At 39.7% G+C, this 20,361-nt stretch overlaps 1 protein-coding gene and 1 long non-coding RNA gene across 3 annotated transcripts in view; both read left to right on the top strand.

Annotated features, from left to right (window-relative positions):
* The window catches only part of LOC105503432, a 124,425-nt gene that overhangs the window by 62,548 nt on the left and 41,516 nt on the right, over positions 1-20,361 (top strand). The window contains exon 4 of one of the 2 annotated variants that reach the window (XR_001000478.1): positions 20,135-20,342. The exons of the other annotated variant lie outside the window; for it this stretch is intronic. This is a non-coding gene — a long non-coding RNA (uncharacterized LOC105503432). Of the gene's footprint in view, positions 1-20,134; positions 20,343-20,361 lie in introns of those variants that run through there. 2 annotated transcript variants of the gene reach the window in all.
* On the top strand, positions 10,092-11,106 carry LOC105503431 (heterogeneous nuclear ribonucleoprotein A1-like). The gene is made up of 2 exons (XM_011930329.1): positions 10,092-10,848; positions 10,893-11,106. The coding sequence occupies exons 1-2, from the start codon at positions 10,092-10,094 to the stop codon at positions 11,048-11,050; spliced, it is 915 nt and encodes a 304-aa protein (XP_011785719.1). The 3' UTR covers positions 11,051-11,106.

Raw genomic sequence — 20,361 nt, 5'->3', positions numbered from 1 at the left:
CCAATCTTCCCCATCTTAATTAAAGAACCTGACATTCACCTAGTAGCTTAGTCCTCAAAACTAAGGATTAATCTAGATTTAGTCATTTTTCTTACTCTTGCCATAAAATAACGTATTATTTTGAGTTTACCTCTACCTGACCCCAAATAGGTAACTGCTGCTTTTGTTATAAGATAGTAATAGTAATATTTGCCTCTGAGTGTATGTGAATTATTTTGATAAAAATAAATATTATTTTTAAAATATTAATTTTACAGGGGTTGTCTCTTGATTTCTTTCCAGAAGTTAACTCATAAGTTGTTCAGCAGAGCTATGTTTTTTTCAGTATGTTATAATTTTGTTCCATCTTCCAAAAGAGCCTTCACATTCTCTTGGCTTACAGACTCAGGTGCTATGGATTAGATACACAAGTACATGTTCCTGTATATCTATTATATGGTGAATATAACAATTATGATTGTGATCTTCCAAAGCTCATATTTTTAATCAAAATTAATTAAATATTCTGAGCCAAAGAATAAAGGTAGATGCAGCATCTAGTCAAAACGATATTTCTGCTGGCCCCACTCAGGAAGACTTAAAAATATAGTTGTAGAAAATGATATAGTATCGGCCAGGTGTGGTGGCTCACACCTGTAATCCCAGCACTTTGGGAGGCCAAGGTGGGCAGATTGCTTGAGCTCAGGAGTTCGAGACCAGTTTGGGCAACATGGTGTAAACCCCATCTCTACGAAAAAATACAAAAATTAGCCAGCTGTGGTGGTGGGCACTTGGAGTCTCAGCTACTCAGGAGGCAGAGGTGGAGGATTGCTTCAGCCTGCAAGGTGGAGGCTGCAGTGAGCTGAGATAGTGCCACTGTACTCCAGCCTGGGCGATAGAGTGAGACCCTGTCTCAAAAATAAAAACACAAAACAAACAAACAAAAAACCAAAAAACTCAGTGATAGGCAGGGCACAGTGGCTCATGCCTGTAATTCCAGCAGTTTGAGAGGCCAAGGCGGATGTATCACCTGAGGTCAGGAGTTTGCGACCAGCCTGGCCAACATGGTGAAACCCTGTCTCTACTAAAAATATAAAAAAGTAGCCAGTTGTGGTAGTAGGCACCTGTAATCCCAGCTACTGGGGAGGCTGAAGCAGGAGATTTGCTTGAATGTGGGAGGTGGAGGCTGTAGTGAGCCAAGATTGTGCCATTGTACTTCAGCCTGCGCAACAGGAGCGAAACTCCATCTCAAAAACAAAATAAAATAAAACAAAACAAACCCAGTGGAAACCAGTATTGAAAATAGATGGCCTTTCCCTTGCTTCATGGTCTATTCTTATGCAGTTTTCAAGATAAGTTTATTTTGGTGGGTACTGACAAATTTCCATTTGTTTACTTTTTTCCCTTACGTTCATATCTTCTCAGTCTCTCCAATGAACACCTTCACTGATATCCAAAGCATGAAGACACACCAGGGAAAAACATGGACCTAACATAGGACAAATGGAATTATTAGAAACATTTTCTAGGAGAAGAACACTATTCTGTTGCCATTTGAATCTTTGCTTCTTTCTAGGTTTGACAATGAGCATATCATACAAGCCCACATGTAAACAGAAAGAGGTTGAATCAGTCACGATAAACCCAGTTATGCTGTGGTAACAAACAACCTCAAAGTCTCACTGGCTTAAAATACACAGAATTATTCTTACTCATGGCACATATCCATCAATCATCTGCAGCGGATCTGCTCACTGAAGTCACTTAGGAACTTCGACTGATGGAACTGCCACCTTTTGGTCACTATGTGTATTAATCTGTTTTCATGCTGCTGATAAAGACCCCAAACTGGGAACAAAAAGAAGTTTAACTAGACTTACAGTTCTGCATGGCTGAGAAGGCCTCAGAATCATGGTGGGAGGCGAAAGGCACTTCTTATATGATGGCAGCAAGAGAAAAATGAGGAAGAAGCAAAAGTGGAAACCTCTGCTAAACCCATCAGATCTCATGAGACTTATTTCACTATCAAGAGAATAGCATGGGAAAGACCAGTCCCCATGAATTAATAACCTCCCCCTGGGTCCCTCCCTCAACATGTGGGAATTCTGGGAGAAACAATTCAAGTTGAGATTTGGTAGGGACACAGCCAAACCATGTTGTTTCACCCCTAGCCCCTCCAGATATCATGTCCTCACATTTCAAAACCAACCATGCCTTCCCAATAGTCACCCAAAGTCTTAACTCATTTCAGCATTAATCCAAAAGTCCATAGTCCAAATTCTCATCTGAGACAAGGCAAGTCCCTTCTGCCTATGAGCCTGTAAAATCAAAGCAAGCTAGTTACTTCCTAGATACAATGGTGGTATAGGTATTGGGTGAACACAGCTGTTCCAAATGGAAGAAATTGGCCAAAGCAAAGGGGTTACAGGGCCCATGCAAGTCCAAAGATCCAGCGAGGCAGTCAAACTTTGAAGCTCCAAAATGATCTCCTTTGACTCCAGGTCTCATATCCAGGTTATGCTGATGCAAGAGGTGGGTTGCCATGGTCGTGGGCAGCTCCATCCCTGAGGCTTTGCAGGGTACAGCCTCCCTCCAATTTGCTTTTATGGGCTGGTGTTGAGTGTCTGTGACTTTTCCAGATGAACAGTGTAAGCTATTGGTGGATCTACCATTTTGGGGTCTGGAGTCTTCTCACAGCTCTACTAGGCAGTGCCTAGGGACTGTTTGTGGGGGCTCTAACCCCACATTTCTCTAGCAGAGGTTCTCCATGAGGGCCCCACCCCAGCAGCAAACTTTTGCATGGGCATTCAGGCATTTCCATATATCTTCTGAAATGTAAGCGGAGGTTACCAAACCTCAATTCTTGACTTCTGGGTGCCCACAGGGTCAACACCACGTGGTAGCTGCCAAGGCTTGGGGCTTCCACCCTCTGAAGCCACAGCCTGAGCTATACATTGGCCTCTTTCAGCCACAGCTATAGCAGCTGGCACACAGGGCACTAAATCCCTAGGCTGCCCATGGCACAGGGACCCTGGGTCCAGTCCATGAAACCACTTTTTCCTCCTGGGCCTCTGGGCCTGTGATGGGAGGGGCTGCCATGAAGTTCTCTGACATGGTCTGGAGACATTTTCCCCATGGTCTTTGGGATTAGGCCCCATGCTGCTTACGCAAATTGCTGTAGCTGGCTTGAATTTCTCCCCAGAAAATGGGTTTTTTTTCTATTGCATAGTCAGGCTGCAAATTTTCTGAACTCTGTTTTCCTTTTAAAACTGAATGCCTTTAACAGTACCCAAGTCAGTTCTTGAATGCTTTGCTGCTTAGAAATTTCTTCCACCAGATACCCTAAATCATCTCTCTCAAGTTCAAATTTCCACAAATCTCTAGGGCAGAGGCAAAATACCACCAGTCTCTTTGCTAAAACATAACAAGAATCACCTTTGCTCCAGTTCCCAACAAGTTCCTCATCTCCATCTGAGTCCACCTCAGCCTGGATTTTATTGTCCATATCGCTATTGGCATTTTGGGCAAAGCCATTAAACAAATTCTAGGAAATTCTAAGTATTCCCACATTTTCCTGTCTTCTTCTGAGCCCTTCAAACTGTTCCAATCCCTGCCTGTTACCCAGTTTCAAAGTCACTTCCACTTTTTTGGGTATCTTTTCAGCAACGTCCCACTCTACTGGTACCAATTTACTGTATTAGTCCGTTTTCATGCTGCTGATAAAGACATACCTGAAACTGGGAACAAAAAGATGTTTAATTGAACTTACAGTTCCACATGGCTGGAGAGGCCTCAAAATCATGGCAGGAGGTGAAAGGCACTTCTCACGTGGCAGTGGCAAAAGTAAAATGAGGAGGAAGCAAAAGTGGAAACCCCTGATAAACCCATCAGATCTCATGAGACTTATTTCACTATCATGAGAATAGCACAGGAAAGATCGGCCCTCATGATTCAGTTACCTCCCTCTGAGTCCCTCCCACAACAGGTGGGAATTCTGGGAGATACAATTCAAGTTGAGATTTGGTGGGGACATAGGCAAACCATGTCACTATACTACAAGTTTTTTTAAAAAATCAAACTTTTGAGAATCTTGTACTGATAATTAGTATCTGATCTGGAAGTGAAGCACATTTCTTTTTCTTGCAACTGATTGGCCAGAAACCAGCTAGAGGGCCCCACCAAGCCAACATTGTGGGAGAACTGAAATATTTGGCGAACAGCACCCATGACCATCACAGCTGGAAGTTCTCAGTCTGGAACTCCTTCCCCAGGCCTCCCATTTCTGGAACTCCGGGAGCAACAATCCAGGAATCCGATGACATCTTTTCCTTTACTAGCCAAAATCTGATGACATTTTTTCCTTTAGTAGCCAAAAGGGAAAACAATAAGCAAATAAACTCAATTTTCTCCCATTTATAGTTTTAAATTTGAGAACCAATTGTGTGTTTATAGGAAAGTGAGGGTTGAGCATCATGAAGAAAAATATAAAGATCTTTAAAAAGTATATAATTGGGCCTGGCTACAAACATGGATCATTATTAATATGTGTCTGAATGACATTTAAAATGCATAATAATAATCAAGCCTGTTAGATACAAAATTCATCCACTAATAACAACTAGATATCATTAGATAAGTAGTAGTGCTGTGTTTAAAAGAGTAATCTATTTGGAAACAGGAATTAATATTCATAATATTGTTCTTAATATATTTGAAAATTAGATGTGTTTATTTGTACCAGCCTTACAAGGTGTGTGGTCATGGTTAAGGTATTTCTCCTCTATCTGCCTAAGTTTTCTTTTTTATAAAAAGGGGGAGGGAATAATAGCACCTGATTTTACTTTTGTTGTCAAGATTAAATTTGTACATGTATATCTATATATGCACTTATATATGTATGTAAAATATTTAGGCTTGTGCCTGACATTAAGTACTAAAAAATACTATTATATTTATCCTCATATTATCAGATATGACACATTCATAATTTAAACAAAAGCCTACAAAGAACTTATAAATTGAAAGAAGATAATCTCTTCACAAGAGAACAAATTTTGGAACAATTTTTTGGAGTCTCTAGACATCTGTTACTGACGTTGTGAGTGAAATGAGTCTGGGAAGGGAGGATACGGGTGGAACTGGGCCAGTGTTTGCAGAGGACTGTGATATTTCTATATCTCTGCTGACTCTTTATTAGTTCTAGAGCTAGTTCAACTAAAACCTCCATAACCTCTGGACAAGAAAAATGCACCATGCTATTATTAGCATGATGAATGAATTTCTTTTTGTTTAGCTTACGAAAAGTTAATAGTTTTCAAAAGGGTCTTTAGGTATACAATTGAAGATACTGCATTCTTGAAAAGGAAATATTTTATGACCAGTTGATGGGTGCTGACGAGTTGATGGGTGCAGCACACCACCATGGCACATGTATACATATGTAACAAACCTGCACGTTGTGCACATGTACCCTAGAACTTAAAGTATAATAAAAATAAAAAATAAAAAAAAGAAAAGGAAATATTTACAGCATACAGTTCCCTGGTGCTAATGCCTCATTTCTGGGCATAACCTGATGTGGAGGTATAGTTTGTGTTCTATCTGAGGAAAATTTAGGTTGATATTATGTTTTGGGCTAGCTCTGCTGGAAACATTATTCTGTTTTCTTTTAGAGCCAGGACTGTGGGCTGTGTCACTTGTGACTTGGCAGCCGTTACTGGGGCTACATGAGGAAGACATTTCCTTACATGATTCTAAGCGTCTTTCCCTGGGGTTCTGAGGTAGTCTCATCCGTGTTTCTTGGAGATATCGTTGGCTGTAAAATTTCCCCTAAGTGAGGTGATATTCTGTCATCTCATGCATGGGTTTTGGAGACTGAGGGGTGTCTGGGTTGGCTCCACCACCTACTAGTTGGGTAACATTGTGTAGTTTTTTTTTTTTTTTAAACTGTTCTCAGCTTTAGTTTCCTTATTTGAACAGAGTTAAAAATTGGGCTTGAGAGAAGGTTTGGAGATAATATTAGTAGATATTGTTGAATTGGGTGAAGCAGTGGGAGGGGGCAAGGTTGACTCCCTTGATTTCTGTCTCAAACAAGTGGGTGGTGATGCCTTTGAGGAGATAAGGAAAGTGACGTGTGTGTGTGTGTGAAAGACAGAGACACACCCACACCCACCCACCCACCCACACACACACACACATATATATATATTTAGAGAGAGAGAGATTTATATATAAATTTTGAACATATGGTTTCAAGGCATGTTTCTGGATGTGTAAGTAGAAATGTTCAGTTAAAGTTTTAGTGGTGCTTACAGGAGAGGTCTGAACTGATAATAGAGATTCCAAAGGCCTTTACATCAAGAGGATAACTGAAGCTATAGGAGCAGATGAGGCACACCTCTAAAGATGAGCAAAGAGGAAAGCCTAGGGTAGCTCTGAGAACTTTGCTATTTAGTGTCCTCATAGAGGGGATGGAGGATTCTTCAAAAAAAGTTCAGTTTTGTGACACCACATTCCCCTGATTTTACTCTTACCTCTTGAGACACCAATTTTTTAATGAAGAAGGAAATTATGTTGTCTGCTTAAAGTAAGGAAGGCAGATGTTGGTGGGATTCCTTAATAGAGATATATAGGTTTAAAATACCTATAAGAGTAGAAGATAGAATTGATCAAGTAAAAAAATTGAAGAGATTAATTGAAGTCCTAAGATCAGAGACCATATATTTGTTGTGACAATAATCCGAATTATTGTAACAATGTATTTAGAAGTATTTAGCCTTGTAGGTACCAAGATCGCATTGATCCTGTGTTAGGAGTTTGCCAGGTGTGTGCAATAGTGAGAGAGACATGAAGGGATTTGAGGTTGCTGATGAGTGACCAGTTCAGATGACAACTAGTTTCTTCAACTGTTTCTTCAACTTCAACTGTCTGTTTTGAGGAAGGCTAGTGCCTCAAAATGAAGCAGGAAATGAAGAGCCTGAAGCTGGAGGACTCAAAGAGTTTGGAGAGCAGACGTGTGCAAGTGAGGGTTTTGTGAGCCCTGGAGGACAGGCAGCTGAGGCAGAGAGTGTGTTATTTGCAGTTATGATATTGGGTGCAGAGCTATTTTTGGTGACAGTGAAGCTCAGGATGTATTTTTTTTTATTATTCCCATAGGTGATGGAGGCTTTTTATTTTGCCACAAAACCACTGGCGACGTTGCCTGTGGCCACCTTGGAGATGACACTGGAGGTACACAGGATGTATCTCTGGAAGTGGCAGTGGTTACAAGTTGAGTAGAAGGAGATTTGTTATTGAATATTTAAGGTCTAGGAACAGATCGAGGGTGTTGGGTGGATTGCCCACTAAGACACTGGGATTTTCTAGCATGATGACAGAAATTGGAGTTGAGAGGGAGAAGAGTTCTATGGTGTCTTGAAGAATGTGATCAGGAGGTATTTCTTATGACACAAACATAGAAGTATACACACTGGCATAGTCAGATGGCATGAGTACCAAGGTGGGAGTGTAGTGGTCCCAAAGTGCTTGTACCGTTCTGAGCATAAATGTGACCTTTTGGCTTTAGGTAGAAACTCTGCCTCAGGAGTACTCCCTGGACACAGAAGTTCTTTGAATTATCACTGATTTTGTTTAAGCCTACTCTTAGCTCTGTGTCAGATGAAATACACAGCATAGTGTGGGGAGAAAATGTTGAGCTTATTGGGGATGGGTTCTGTTCTTTCACATAAAGGAATAAGATTTCAGATGGCATAGTGGTATGAAAAGAGGAGAAGCCAAAGGGAGGAAGGTCAATAAAGGGTTAAGAATGAGGGGAGGTGAATTCACTTTCTTTCAGCATATGAGGATTATAGGAATGGAAACCTTAATTGGAATTAATTGACCACAAATATGCCAAAGATGGAGTGAGTCAATTAGAGACAGATATATGAGGGTCTGAGGGTCTGAGGTAGGATTTGGCACAGTCATGTGTGGGTGGGTTCACTGTGTGGAGCCTGGGGTCTTGAGGATCTGAACATGGGCTGCCTCCTGTGTGCACGGTGGAGGCATCTGGACTGTTCTCCCTAGGATGGACTCATGATGAGCTGAGTGGCCAAACACACAATGGTTTTCATATAACATCTCATTTCTAGCCTAATGACAAACTTAAAAGGTGGGCATAACAATAATGTTAATAAAACATCTGCATTTCTTCCATCCTTGGAGTTATGAGGATTTAATGCAATTGTTTGTGGGAAAGCACTTTAACAACTCTAAATTACGATATATATGTTAGGTTTTATTGTTACCCACACCTTTGATGTATTTCTCTTTGTGCTCTTCACTGTATCTGTAACACATTCCCTAGGATAATTAGGGCTACCCTTTAACAAAGCCAAGACTCTTTATTTATAGTGGTAAGCTGGCACCTGGGCTGATTCTCTCTAGTGATTATGTAGTTTTGATGTGGACTGGCATCCTTCCCTAGAGTTTGAGTACCTCCCTCAGCAGTTTCTCCCATCCAGAAGTTCCATCTCTGTGTTTTTCTATTACAAAGCCCAGACTCCCACCTAGGCCACCCACCAGGTTCCTCTTTCCAGTCTTAAGGATATCTTTAGCTCCTGGCTCATTTGTGAAATGGCATGGACTGACATGCCCTAAGCAAAGATTGCCAGCCTGGTCTAGTTTTCCAGGACCCCCTTGATGACTGGACAAGAAAATAACTACTAGACTTTGAGAATTGCAGTTTTACATTGTCCAGAGTTGTCTAGACTTCCATGAAGATAGGCAGATATGATTCTAACCAAGATGTATTAATACCTCCTACTTCCTTTGAAATGTAACTGAGACTGTACTTGAGTTGTTACAATTTCTTGGAAGGGGAAAGGAAGCTTCTGTGATTAAACAAACTTTTTGTTAAGGTAGCTCCCAAGCAGGTTCAATAACTTTGTTCTGTCATCACTTTTCTACTGACAGTGATTTTTTTCCTTTCAAGGCCTGGAACATGGAGACTGCTTTTCTGCAGAAACCACATCCCTTGGAGTAATGAGCTACACCTATGTCAATTATTCAGTGCAGTACAACACTCCAGGTCAGCTATTAAGAGGTGCACACATTATTTTTAGAAAATGTGAGTCAGTCTTGGGAGAAACAAGTCTATGCTATATATTCTCTTTACTCACTTGATTCACAACATACTGTGATATATTCTTTTTCTATTCAGCATCTGCTTGTACCGTTCTGAGCATAAATGTGACCTTTTGGCTTCAGGTAGAAACTCTGCCTCAGGAGTACTCCCTGGACACAGAAGTTCTTTGAATTATCACTGATTTTGTTTAAGCCTTCATGTTCCCCTGGAAGGCTGATTAATCTTAGTGCTTTCTTTCTCTAATAACTCATATTGAATTATCTCCCTCTGTCTGATTATATCCATTTGAATCACCTGCAAGTTTCTTTTACATTTCTAGAGTGAGGACAATGTGGGTGATGAAGAGCTGAAATCTACTAGGTAAACATTAGCTTTTTAAAAATTCTATTTTTTTAAATTTATTTTTGAGACAGGGCCTCAGTCTGTCACCCAGGCTGGAGTGTATTGGCATGATTACAGCTCACTGCGGCCTTGAACTCCCAGGCTAAAACCTGAGCAGCTGGGACTACAGGTGCACCACCATGCATGGTTAGTTTTTAAATTTGTTTTGTAGATAGGGGGTCTTACTATGTTGTCCAGGCTCATCTCAAATTCCTGGCCTCCAGAGATCCAGCCGCCTCAGCCTTCCAAAGTGCTGGAATGACAGACATGAGCCACTGCACTCAGCCAAAAACTCTTGTTCAAATTACATTTTCTGCCTTAGTAATGCTGCTTTCCTAGCTTCTGAGAATTTCTAAACCTGATGGTAACTTGATACTAAAATTAAAATACGAATGTCCTTTTTAAAACTGCACAATCTCTTTGCTATTGTGAATAGTGCTGCAATAAACATACAATAGCAAAGAGATGGTGCAGCTTTAAAAAAGAACATTTGTATTTTAATTTTAGCATAGAGTTACCATTGGGTCTTAGAAATTCTCAGAAGCTCCTTTCTGCCCGTGGACACCGCAGAAGAAGCATCATTAAAGTCTGTTGTCTCCCTGCCGTCATGTCTAAGTCAGAGTCTCCTAAAGAGCCCGAACAGCTGAGAAAGCTCTTCATTGGAGGGTTGAGCTTTGAAACACCTGATGAGAGCCTGAGGAGCCATTTTGAGCAATGGAGAACGCTCATGAACTGTATGGTAATGAGAGATCCAAACATCAAGTGTTCCAGGGGCTTTGGGTTTGTCACATATGCCACTGTGGAGGAGGTGGATGCAGCCATGAATGCAAGGCCACACAAGGTGGATGGAAGAGGTGTGGAACCAAAGAGAGACGTCTCAAGAGAAGATTCTCAAAGACCAGGTGCCCACTCAACTGTGAAAAAGATATTTGTTGGTGGCATTAAAGAAGACACTGAAGAACATCACCTAAGAGATTATTTTGAACAGTGTGGAAAACTTGAAGTGATTGAAATCATGACTAACGGAGGCAGTGGCAAGAAAAAGCGCTTTTCCTTTGTCACCTTTGATGACCATGACTCCGTAGATAAGACTGTCATTCAGAAATACCATACTGTGAATGGCCACAACTGTGAAGTTAGGAAAGCCCTGTCAAAGCAAGAGATGGCTAGTGCTTCATCTAGCCAAAGAGGTCGAAGTGGTTCTGGAAACTTTGGTGGTGGTCGTGGAGGTGGTTTCAGTGGGAATGACAACTTCAGTCGTGAAGGAAACTTCAGTGGTCATGGTGGCTTTGGTGGCAGCCATGGTGGTGGTGGATATGGTGGCAGTGGGGATAGCTATAATGGATTTGGTAATGATGGAAGCAATTTTGGAAGTAGTGGAAGCTACAATGATTTTGGCAATTACAACAGTCTTCAAATTTTGGACCCATGAAGGGAGGAAATTTTGGAGGCAGAAGCTCTGGCTCCTATGGCGGTGGAGGCCAATACTTTGCAAAACCACGAAACCAAGGTGGCTATGGCCGTTCCAGCAGCAGCAGTAGCTATAGTAGTGGCAGAAGATTTTAATTAGGAAACAAAGCTTAGCAGGAGAGGGGAGCCAGAGAAGCAACAGGGAAGCTACAGGTTACTATTTATTTGTTTGTTTTTCCCAAGTCATAAACAGTGAATCAAGCAAATGAAACATAATCAAGCTTAGAGAGTATCTTCCACTAATTTCCTTGGTCTTAAGTAAGACTGACAGTAAACTGGTGGTCAACCTATTCAATGGGCTTTAACAAGTAGTAGCCACATCCAGTCAACAGTACAGGCAATCAGGGCCCCTGGACTACAGCGTATCATGGGAATTACCCCAGGGACCTATGCTCTGGGATTTGTCCTTGCTGGCAGCTATAGAAGCCATCAGAAACTCATTTACACACTCTTATAACCGAGATAAGGGCAGTGGTTAGTCTCTTGTCATTACATGTTAGCTTTCTTTCCCTTTTCTAGGCTTTTTCAGATGCCCCTTTTACATTATTACTTTTAGTGTGAAAATAATGAGTGGGAAATGGGTAGGTCATACAGAGCAATAATTTCATTCCTGGGCCCCTGTCTTGCCGCTCCCTAAGGAAAGTTTTGTGCCTGGCACTCCTCTGGCATAATAACCTCTGGCAAACCCTTGGGTAATTTACTAGAGAAGTAGCAAAACCCATGGGTAATGGAGGAGTAGCAGGAATATTATGATTAGCTAACAAATTCTCAAAGTACATAGAATTTTTTTCTTGAATTAACCACTATAGCTGAGGAATATAGATTAGTGACAAAATTGTGCACTCAACAAACTCTATTAAAAGTATTTCAGTATTCTAGTTCTTTCCTAGGAAAGAACTCCTAGGAAAATGATTCATTGAGAGATATATGATTGTATAAGTACTGAGAAACAGTCTTTCTTTTTTGCTTTTTATTTGTTTATTTAGTAGACATTATAATTATACATAATTATGGGATATAATTTGATGTTTTGATACATTTTTATGTTATATAATAATCCAATTAAGGTATTTAGTGTATTCATCACTTCATGAATTTATTATTCCTGTTTAATGAGAACATTCAAAAACCTCTCTTCTAGCTCTTTTGTAATATCAATACCTTATTGTTAATCACAGTCACTCTACTATGCAATAGAATGCTAGAATTTATTCCTCCTATTGAATTGTAACTTTGTACCTATTGACCAACCTCTCCCCATCTTCTTCCCCTTCCTTCTTCCTTCCCCAGTCTCTAGTAACCACTGTTCTGTTCTTTTTTTTTTTTTTGTGGAATCTCACTCTGCCACCCAGACTGGAGTGCAGTGCACAATCTTGTCTCACTGCTACCTCCGCCTCCCAGGTTCAAGTGATTCTTTCTATTCTTTGGGAAAGTGCATTATCTAATACTCAGGTGCCTCAGATTTAATGGTGGTAAATCTCACTCATTTTATGAAAACCAAATGAATACTATCCTAACAATGGGTACAAAGCAAGATCAGCTCAACTTCATGAAAATATGACTATAAAACCATTCATTATTGCCAAGGGTGGGAGTGGAGTTGAGAGAAAGATGCATTATTTTAAATTGTGTTTTAGGTGACAGAACAGGAGTCAGTAATGTTCCAGTTTGGAGGAATTAGAGTTAATTGGTTAATTGATTGATTTGATTCACTCAAATTTATTGACTGACTGCTGTTTCAGACACTGTATTTGGTTTTGGGAAAACACAGATAAATTAGGCATAGTTTTTTCCCTTCAAATATTAGTAGTCCTTGGAGAAGACATGTAAACAAATGAATATAATGTGATACATAGTCCAGTCAAGGCAGGTAGGAAGGTCTAAGTACAATTGAGTGGTCAATTTCACTTCAGGGAAGGGCAATGATCAGAGAAGATTTCCCAGGGAAAGTGATGCTTGGGCAAATAAGCATTTTACAGAGAGACAGGGAAGGGTAGGGCATCCTGGACAGAGGAAGGACTGTGTACAAAGGTCAAATGACATGTGACAACACTGTACATGAAGGAAACTACCATCAGGCAGAGCTGAAGTGGTGGCATATGGTGAAGTGCTAGTTACTGGTCCCAGCCATGGCAGCAGTGTAACAAATGCCTGCCTCTGGTGCACAGTGAGATATTAAGATTCCTCAAAACAGTTCATATATTTTATAAACTAAGATAGACATTAACAGAAACTCATAGAATCAATAAATGCAAATGTAAGTGACATAAGAGGCATTTTGTTCAGCATAGTTATTGATTTTGCCTGACCCAAAGGATTTGAATTTGGGAAGATGTAGGCCTAGAGTAGCTGTCAGTTATCTTGTGATACATGGGCCTTGAAAGCAAGGTAGAGGGACACAGCAGACAGATGGGGGAAGATTAGGTCCTGGTGATGTGAGTCAAGCCACTGGATTAAGCCACATCTGAAACGTCTATTTCTGTACTCTTCAATTACAAGAGATAAGTTAGTTTGAATTATTTGCTTAAGTCAGTTTTTAAAAAATTCAATTGCAACTTAGGAGATATATCTGGCCTCTTCATTTTACAACTTAGGAGACTAATATCTAGTATGACAAAGTGGCTTGCCACCAAATGGCTGGTTAAAAACTGAGACTAGGACCCAGGTCTAATGACTCAAAGGCCAGGCTTAGAAATATCTAGCTTTTTTTTTTTTTTTTTTTTCCAGAGTCTTCCTCTGTCGCCCAGGCTGGAGTGCGGTGGTGCAATCTTGGCTCACTGCAAATTTTCAAAGCATCTACGTTTGAGGGCCTAAGTATACAAGTACCTAGAAATCTATTTTGCAGCAACTATATATTTGAGAGTGTGATTGAGTTTATTTTAAAGATGACATTTTTTAAGTGGTAGTGCTGTCAAAAGAGCATTGCACTGAATCAAGAATCTGGCATTCTGTGTTCATAGCTCACTTTTGCCACTAATTATTTTTGTGACCCTGGGTATTTCTTTCTGGGACTCTGTTTATTGGCTATGAGTATCTCTAAATCTTCTTTATCTTCTACGATTCTAAATAGAAGTACACTCAATTTTCAAGTATCCATTATGGATTTTATGTATTGCTATGTATCCTGACAAAATCTTCCTTTTGAATTATTTTTTATATTAATGAGTTCAACTTCACAAATATTTACTGAACACCAATTATGAGCTAGGTGATGTAAAAGTGAATAGTTATTTCTAGTCAGTATTGCTTACTTACTTTTGTATTTCACAGTAGCAGTTTGATATTCTTTGTAGTTCCAAAGCATTAGACAATGCCTTTTAATCTAGGACATGTGGAATCTTCAAATAAGAGCAGAATTGCAAAGAGTGTTAGACTGTCACTTTGCGTCAGTCTGAGAGGCAATACCATAAGTGTTCAGCAGTCAGAGGGAGGGACAGAGGAAAGTCCTGAGCAGTGCAGGTGGATTAAGAACTAAAAATGCCTCAAAAGCACATTCATGCCTGCATATCATTGGGTTTAGATCATAGGCCTTGAGAAGATCTGTACCATCACTGTGGGTAACTTGGGCCCATTTACAGTACTTGCCTCTGAGGGAAATAAAAATTTGCTAACAGTTTTCTCTAAATGACATTATTACAAGCACTTAATTGCTTGATAGGTTTTTAAGATAATTTTTATAATGAAGCAATTAATTTGATTCACCAAAACAAGTTTCTAGTTTATGTAAAGACCAGATCTGGCCTATTTTTTAGCTTGTCTACTTTTGAGTAGTTCCATTGCTTGAAAATGACCCTGAAGCTTTTCAATCTCACTTGAAGAGTCCAGGGGAGGGGCAGAGACACTAGTTATGCAGTTTACTAGAGCCAGGTTCCGTTTCATCTCTAATAATTTTTGCCTGTGGGAGCCTGCACATATAGCTTAAGCTATCTAAGCGTTAGTTAGTTTTGTCATAAATCAAAGGGGAATAGTGATATCTCCCTTCAAGGGTTGTACAACATGGTGGTTATTTATAGCACAGCCAGAATAAATGTCATTAGATAATATAGTCTCAGTCAGGTTTTCCTTGGACCATGTTTTAGTGACATATTAGACTCCAGAGAAGCAAAATGCCAGGAGCACAAGACAGCCTAACTTCTGAGTTGATGTGCAGTGTGAAGATGCTCCACAGGTTTAGAATTTCAGTTGACTAGAAGAATAAGTGGTAGAATTTGTCCCTGGTTGACCACTATCTTTATTTGTGTCTTTGGGAAAATATTTAAGCTCTCCAGACTTCTATTTCTTCATGGTTAAATTGGGAATAATATTCTTATTTCATAGAAATTGAAACGAGATAAATATGAAAGTGTTTATGAGAGTAGAAATCATGAGTGTGAAAGTTCATGCTATTATGGCACAATTGATATTGAAAGTTGATATTACAGACCATTCCTTTTTTGCACAGTGAAAATTGTTTTATATCCATATTGGCCCCTGTCACATATTAAAATATTATTTTCTCTTATTAATTTCTGTGAGAATAATACTGTCTTCATACTTTTATAAAGGGACCTAGAAAACCAATGTTTGTCTAATGATTCAGGCTAAAGAGTAAAAAGGAACAGGTATACTCTTGAAAGTAGATGGCTATTGTCAACATTTTTCCTACCAAAAAAGCAATTCCTTCTCTGTAAAGAGCTGTTACTGTTTAGAGCAATATTTTCACAATTCAGAAAGATTATCTGACCATAACTGATCCCTGCAAAATATTTTAAAAGCACTGTGCATCTAGGCTGGGAAGTATGCAACATTAGCAAAAATCCCCTAGCGTTTTCACACCAAGCCATGTGTATTTAATATATACCACCTCAAAGAGGAACATTACCACCCTAGCACTATGAGTGAGGTGAGACAGAGAGATTTCTAAGAATATATGGGTGTAATTTTCTGTTAACTGAGAATGATTGACAGTTCGTGGAAATCTGCCTCCAAAAAACATGTTTTGCAGCACCCTTAGTTTTATTTGATATGAAGAAACTGCCTGTTGTTTTGACCCATTTAGCTACTAGGAACTCTATTTACTACCCTAACTGTCTAAATCCCTATGGATAAATTAGGCAGTATGTTTATTTTAGTTTACATTTATTTTTAAAACCAGTGTTCCTTTGACTGTTCTTACTATATGAAATAAGATATATTGAAATAAGATCATGTAAATAAAAATACAATGCAGTCTAGATCTAAAGTCACTGTACATACCTAGATAATTTTTTTTTTTTTTTTTTGAGACAGGATCTTACTTTGTCTCCCAGGCTGGAGAGCAGTGTTATGATCAGAGCTTACTGCAGCCTTTGCCTCCTGGACTCAGGTGATCCTCCCATCTCAGCCTCCCTAGTAGTTGGGACTACAGGTGTGTGCCACCACAGCTGGATAACTTTTGTATTTTTTTTTCTTTTTTTTTTTGAGACAGAGTCTCACTCTGTCACCCAGGCGGCAGTGCAGTGGCTAGATCTCAGCTCGCTGCAAGCTCCACCTCCCGGGCTTATGCCATTCTCCTGCCTCAGCCTCCGGAGTAGCTGGGACTACAGGCGCCTGCCACCTCGCCTGGCTAGTTTCTTGTATTTTTGTAGAGATGGGGTTCCGCCATGTTGCCCAGGCTGGTCTTGAACTCCTAGGCTCAAGTGATCTGCTCACCTTGGCCTCCCAAATGAGAGGCATTACAGGTGTGAACCACTGTGCTTGGCACCTAGAGGATTTCAATAAAATTTGAGGTCCTGTGATTTTTAAGATCACATTTTCAAAGGAAGGAGTTTTGCTTCATTTCAAATGCATGGACAATGAGCAACTATATTGTTTTGGTAAAACTAGTAGTCCCAAATAAGAAAGAGGGCCTACTAGTCCCTAGTAGTCTAGTCCCTTGACTAGAAGAAAAAGTCAAGCCCAATTTATTTTATCTGCAGGACTTGGTTTAAGGGGGATTATAAAACTATCACCACATAAAGTCTTGATGAAGAGGACATAGGGGGATGTATGTAGGGAGTACTTCAGAGATGCATCTGGTCACTCTCGAATACATAACACATTTATGTAAATATATATGTAAGTAAACTTCAGATTTCATGTATTTGTTTCCTTTTGTTTCCCTGTTGAAAATCTTTATCCAAGCTGTCAATCACAGCACACTGCTCATGTAGAAGCCACTGCTGAGAGCTGGAAGCTGAGAGTAAAGTGGGCTGGGGAGTGACTTTCTTGAGACTATTCTGCTTTTCTTGCAGTTTACTAGGTTCCTGTTCTTCCCCACCCACTACCTCTCCTGGGCACTGATTCCAGGCAAGTGAGATGCATATCTGTGGACTATGATTAAGTGAAAGCCTTGTCCTGGAAAGCTCTATCTGGTTTCTCTTATGCCAGACAGACCAGCTTGCCATGAAGGCTTTCATAGGCTCTGATCCATACTTCAGACTTCAACTGATCTGCTACTGACATTCTAGACTATTGCTTCTCCAAGTAAAGAATGAGGATACCATTGGTGGTGGAAGAGAGAATTTTAGGTGGTACATAGACAAATGTTTTTATAGTGATTGTTATGTATTTTTAATTCATGTGAGAAAAATGTTTTCCATTCATGGTAGCAATATACAATTTCTTCTTTAAATACATTTACTTAAAAAATGTGAGTTGATTTAAAGAGAAATATTAATAAGACTTCTGGAGAAACTCAGGCATGACAAAAAACATGAAGGTGACATGTGAGTAGTTGAGATTTAGAAAGCACTGCAATGTTGCAGACTCTAGGCTACCTCCCTCCCTATCCCCAGGTGAGTTAACTAGTTGAATTCTCTCAAGTCAGGATGTCTTTGCCTGTTGGCCTTTACCTTAAGAATGTCAGGCAATGATGAGGAGTTACATGTCAGGAGATTGTAGGAGACCTTCAACTTAAAAAGTGGTGATGAATATGAAAGAAGGAGTCATAGTATATGACCAAAGTAGAGAGGACTTTGAGACTCAGCGGTTGGGATGTAGGAGGGTTTCCTGTAAAAAGAAATTCTTAACTGGGCTTCAAAGGATGAACAGGAATTATCCTGTGGAGAAAAGGAGGAGAATGACATATGCCAAGTTTGTTTCTTAAAATCACAACCCCCAAATTGTGAGCTCTGGGTCTTCATTTGGTGGGGATGGGAAGCACCAGGCTATCTGTGACTTCTTTCCTGACACGGGCTTTCAAGTGCATGTAACTTGACATTTACGATTTCCTCTGCAAAAGAAGAAAGGAACAGGGTGATGGTGCCTCTATCATCAGTTGCACTTATGGGCAAAGGAGGTGGGACACCTAAGGGACAACCGTTCATGTGAAATTGAGCAGGGATGAGAAGAAATTCCCCTTTGTATTTCATACATCCCAGAAATGAACCACTTTATTCTCTGGGACTGTTAAAGCAGAGAAACTATACATTTCTAAGAATGGGGGCTCTGCTCAAATCTTTGTACTACAGTACAAAGAAGGGTGAGGGCAGGAAGCAGTGGTGATCTTGCTCTTTTTGGAAGAGTTTGTGTCTGTCCTTTTAAAGTCAGGTATGATTGATAGGAAAGTGAAGTACTGGCATACTCAGATTGGAGTTTTTTTTTTTTTTTAAATGGAGTCTTGCTCTTGTCGTCCAGGCTGGAGTGCAATGGCATGATTTCAGCTCACTGCAGCCTCTGCCTCTTGGGTTCAAGCAATTCTGTCTCAACCTCCCCAGTAGCTGGATTACAGGTGCCCGCCACCACGCCCATCTTAAATTTTGTACTTTTAGTAGAGACAGGGGCAGGCTGATCTCGAACTCCTGACCTCAGGTGATCCACCCACCTCGGCCTCCCAAAATGCTGGGATTACAGGTGTTAGCTACCACACCCAGCCTGAGCTTAACATAAGCAAAGAAATAAAAATAATATAATCTCTCGAAATAGCAAAGAACAGGGTTGTCTAACCAAAACATATAACTACATATTTTTAATGGCCACATTACAAAAGTAAAGAGAAACAGGTGAAATTAATTTAACTTTAAAAAATATATTTTAAGGTATACAACATGATGCTATGAGTAAAATGGTTATTACAGTGAAACAAATTAACATCTCCATCATCTCACATAGTTACCGGCTTCCCTTCCCACTCCCAAACCCTCATTGCAAGAGCAGCTATAATTTACTGATTTAGCAAAAATCCTGAATACAATACACCGTTTTTATTATTTTTTTAATTTATTTTTTTGAGACAAGGTCTCACTCTGTCACCCAGGCTGGAGTGCAATGGCGCAATCTTGGCTCACTGCAACCTCCACCTCCCATGCTCAAGTGATCCTCTCTCCTGAGCCTTGCGAGTAGCTGGGACTACAGGCATGGGTCACTACATTTGGCTAATTTTTGTAGAGACAGGGTTTCACCATGTTGCTCAGGCTGGTCTCTAGGGCTTAAGTGATCTGCCCATCTCGGCCTCCCGAAGTGCTGGGATTACAGGCGTAAGCCGTCATGCCTGGCCTACAATGTACTAATATTAACTATAGTTGGCAGTTTGGGCATTAGATCTCCAGACTTGTTCATCCTACATATTTGCTACTTTGTATCCCTTGAGATACATCTCCCCATTTCCTCCACCCACCCTACCTCTGGTAATCACTATTTTATTCTCTATTTCTGTATATTTGACTTTTAAAAAAATTCCATATATATGTAAAATAATGCAATAGTTTTCTTTTTGTATCTGGCATATTTTACTGAATATAATTTAAACAATATACTTCATTTAGCTCCATATATTTAAAGTATTTTAACATATAATGAATGTAAAAATATTGAAATATTTTGCACTTTTTTCATGTAAGTATTTAAAATTTGGGGTATATGTTACAGTACATGCCATTTAGGACATTAAGTTACCACTGGAAATAATATTTAGATTTTATAACATTTGTAGTTGAAAAAATAGATACATGTATCCAAGTTGTTCTCAACATACTTAAAGTTTTCCAATAACTGAATTAAATATCAGTTTAATATAAATAATTAGGTTAAATGAAAAGAAAATTTCAGTTCTTTGGCTCCGTTAGCCATGGTTCAGGAGCAGAATAGTCACCCGAGGCTAGTGACAACCCTTTTGGATCATAGGAAAGAAGAAGAAAAATCAAAATAATTTTTCTTGGTCACTTTTAGCTCCTTTTCTTCCAGGATGATTATGGAGCTATGAATTTCCTACGAAGCTGGGTGATAAAAGCACATTGGACAAAAACACAGCTTCATTCTATACCAGGATCCATCACTGATTAGCTGTATTATATTTGTCTATACTGTAATTTAAGGAGAATGATACCTGCTTCTGTATCTTGTTGGGTTTTACAGATGATGTATTGAAAGTTCAATAAAATCTATAAACAATAAATCTCTGTGGTTTGAAT

The sequence above is a fragment of the Colobus angolensis genome, unplaced genomic scaffold (assembly GCF_000951035.1).
Source record: "Colobus angolensis palliatus isolate OR3802 unplaced genomic scaffold, Cang.pa_1.0 Scaffold86, whole genome shotgun sequence".
NCBI classification, from domain to species: domain Eukaryota; kingdom Metazoa; phylum Chordata; class Mammalia; order Primates; family Cercopithecidae; genus Colobus; species Colobus angolensis.
The sequence above is the reverse complement of the archived record's forward strand: the minus strand, read 5'-3'. Positions and strand labels throughout refer to the sequence as shown.

Excerpts from the sequence above, each read along its gene's own strand:
- LOC105503431 (XM_011930329.1), top strand. The coding sequence starts at position 10,092 with ATGTCTAAGTCAGAGTCTCCTAAAGAGCCCGAACAGCTGAGAAAGCTC. Across the intron at positions 10,849-10,892 it reads ATTTGGTAATGATGGAAGCA|AGTCTTCAAATTTTGGACCC; the intron begins ATTTTGGAAGTA and ends GGCAATTACAAC.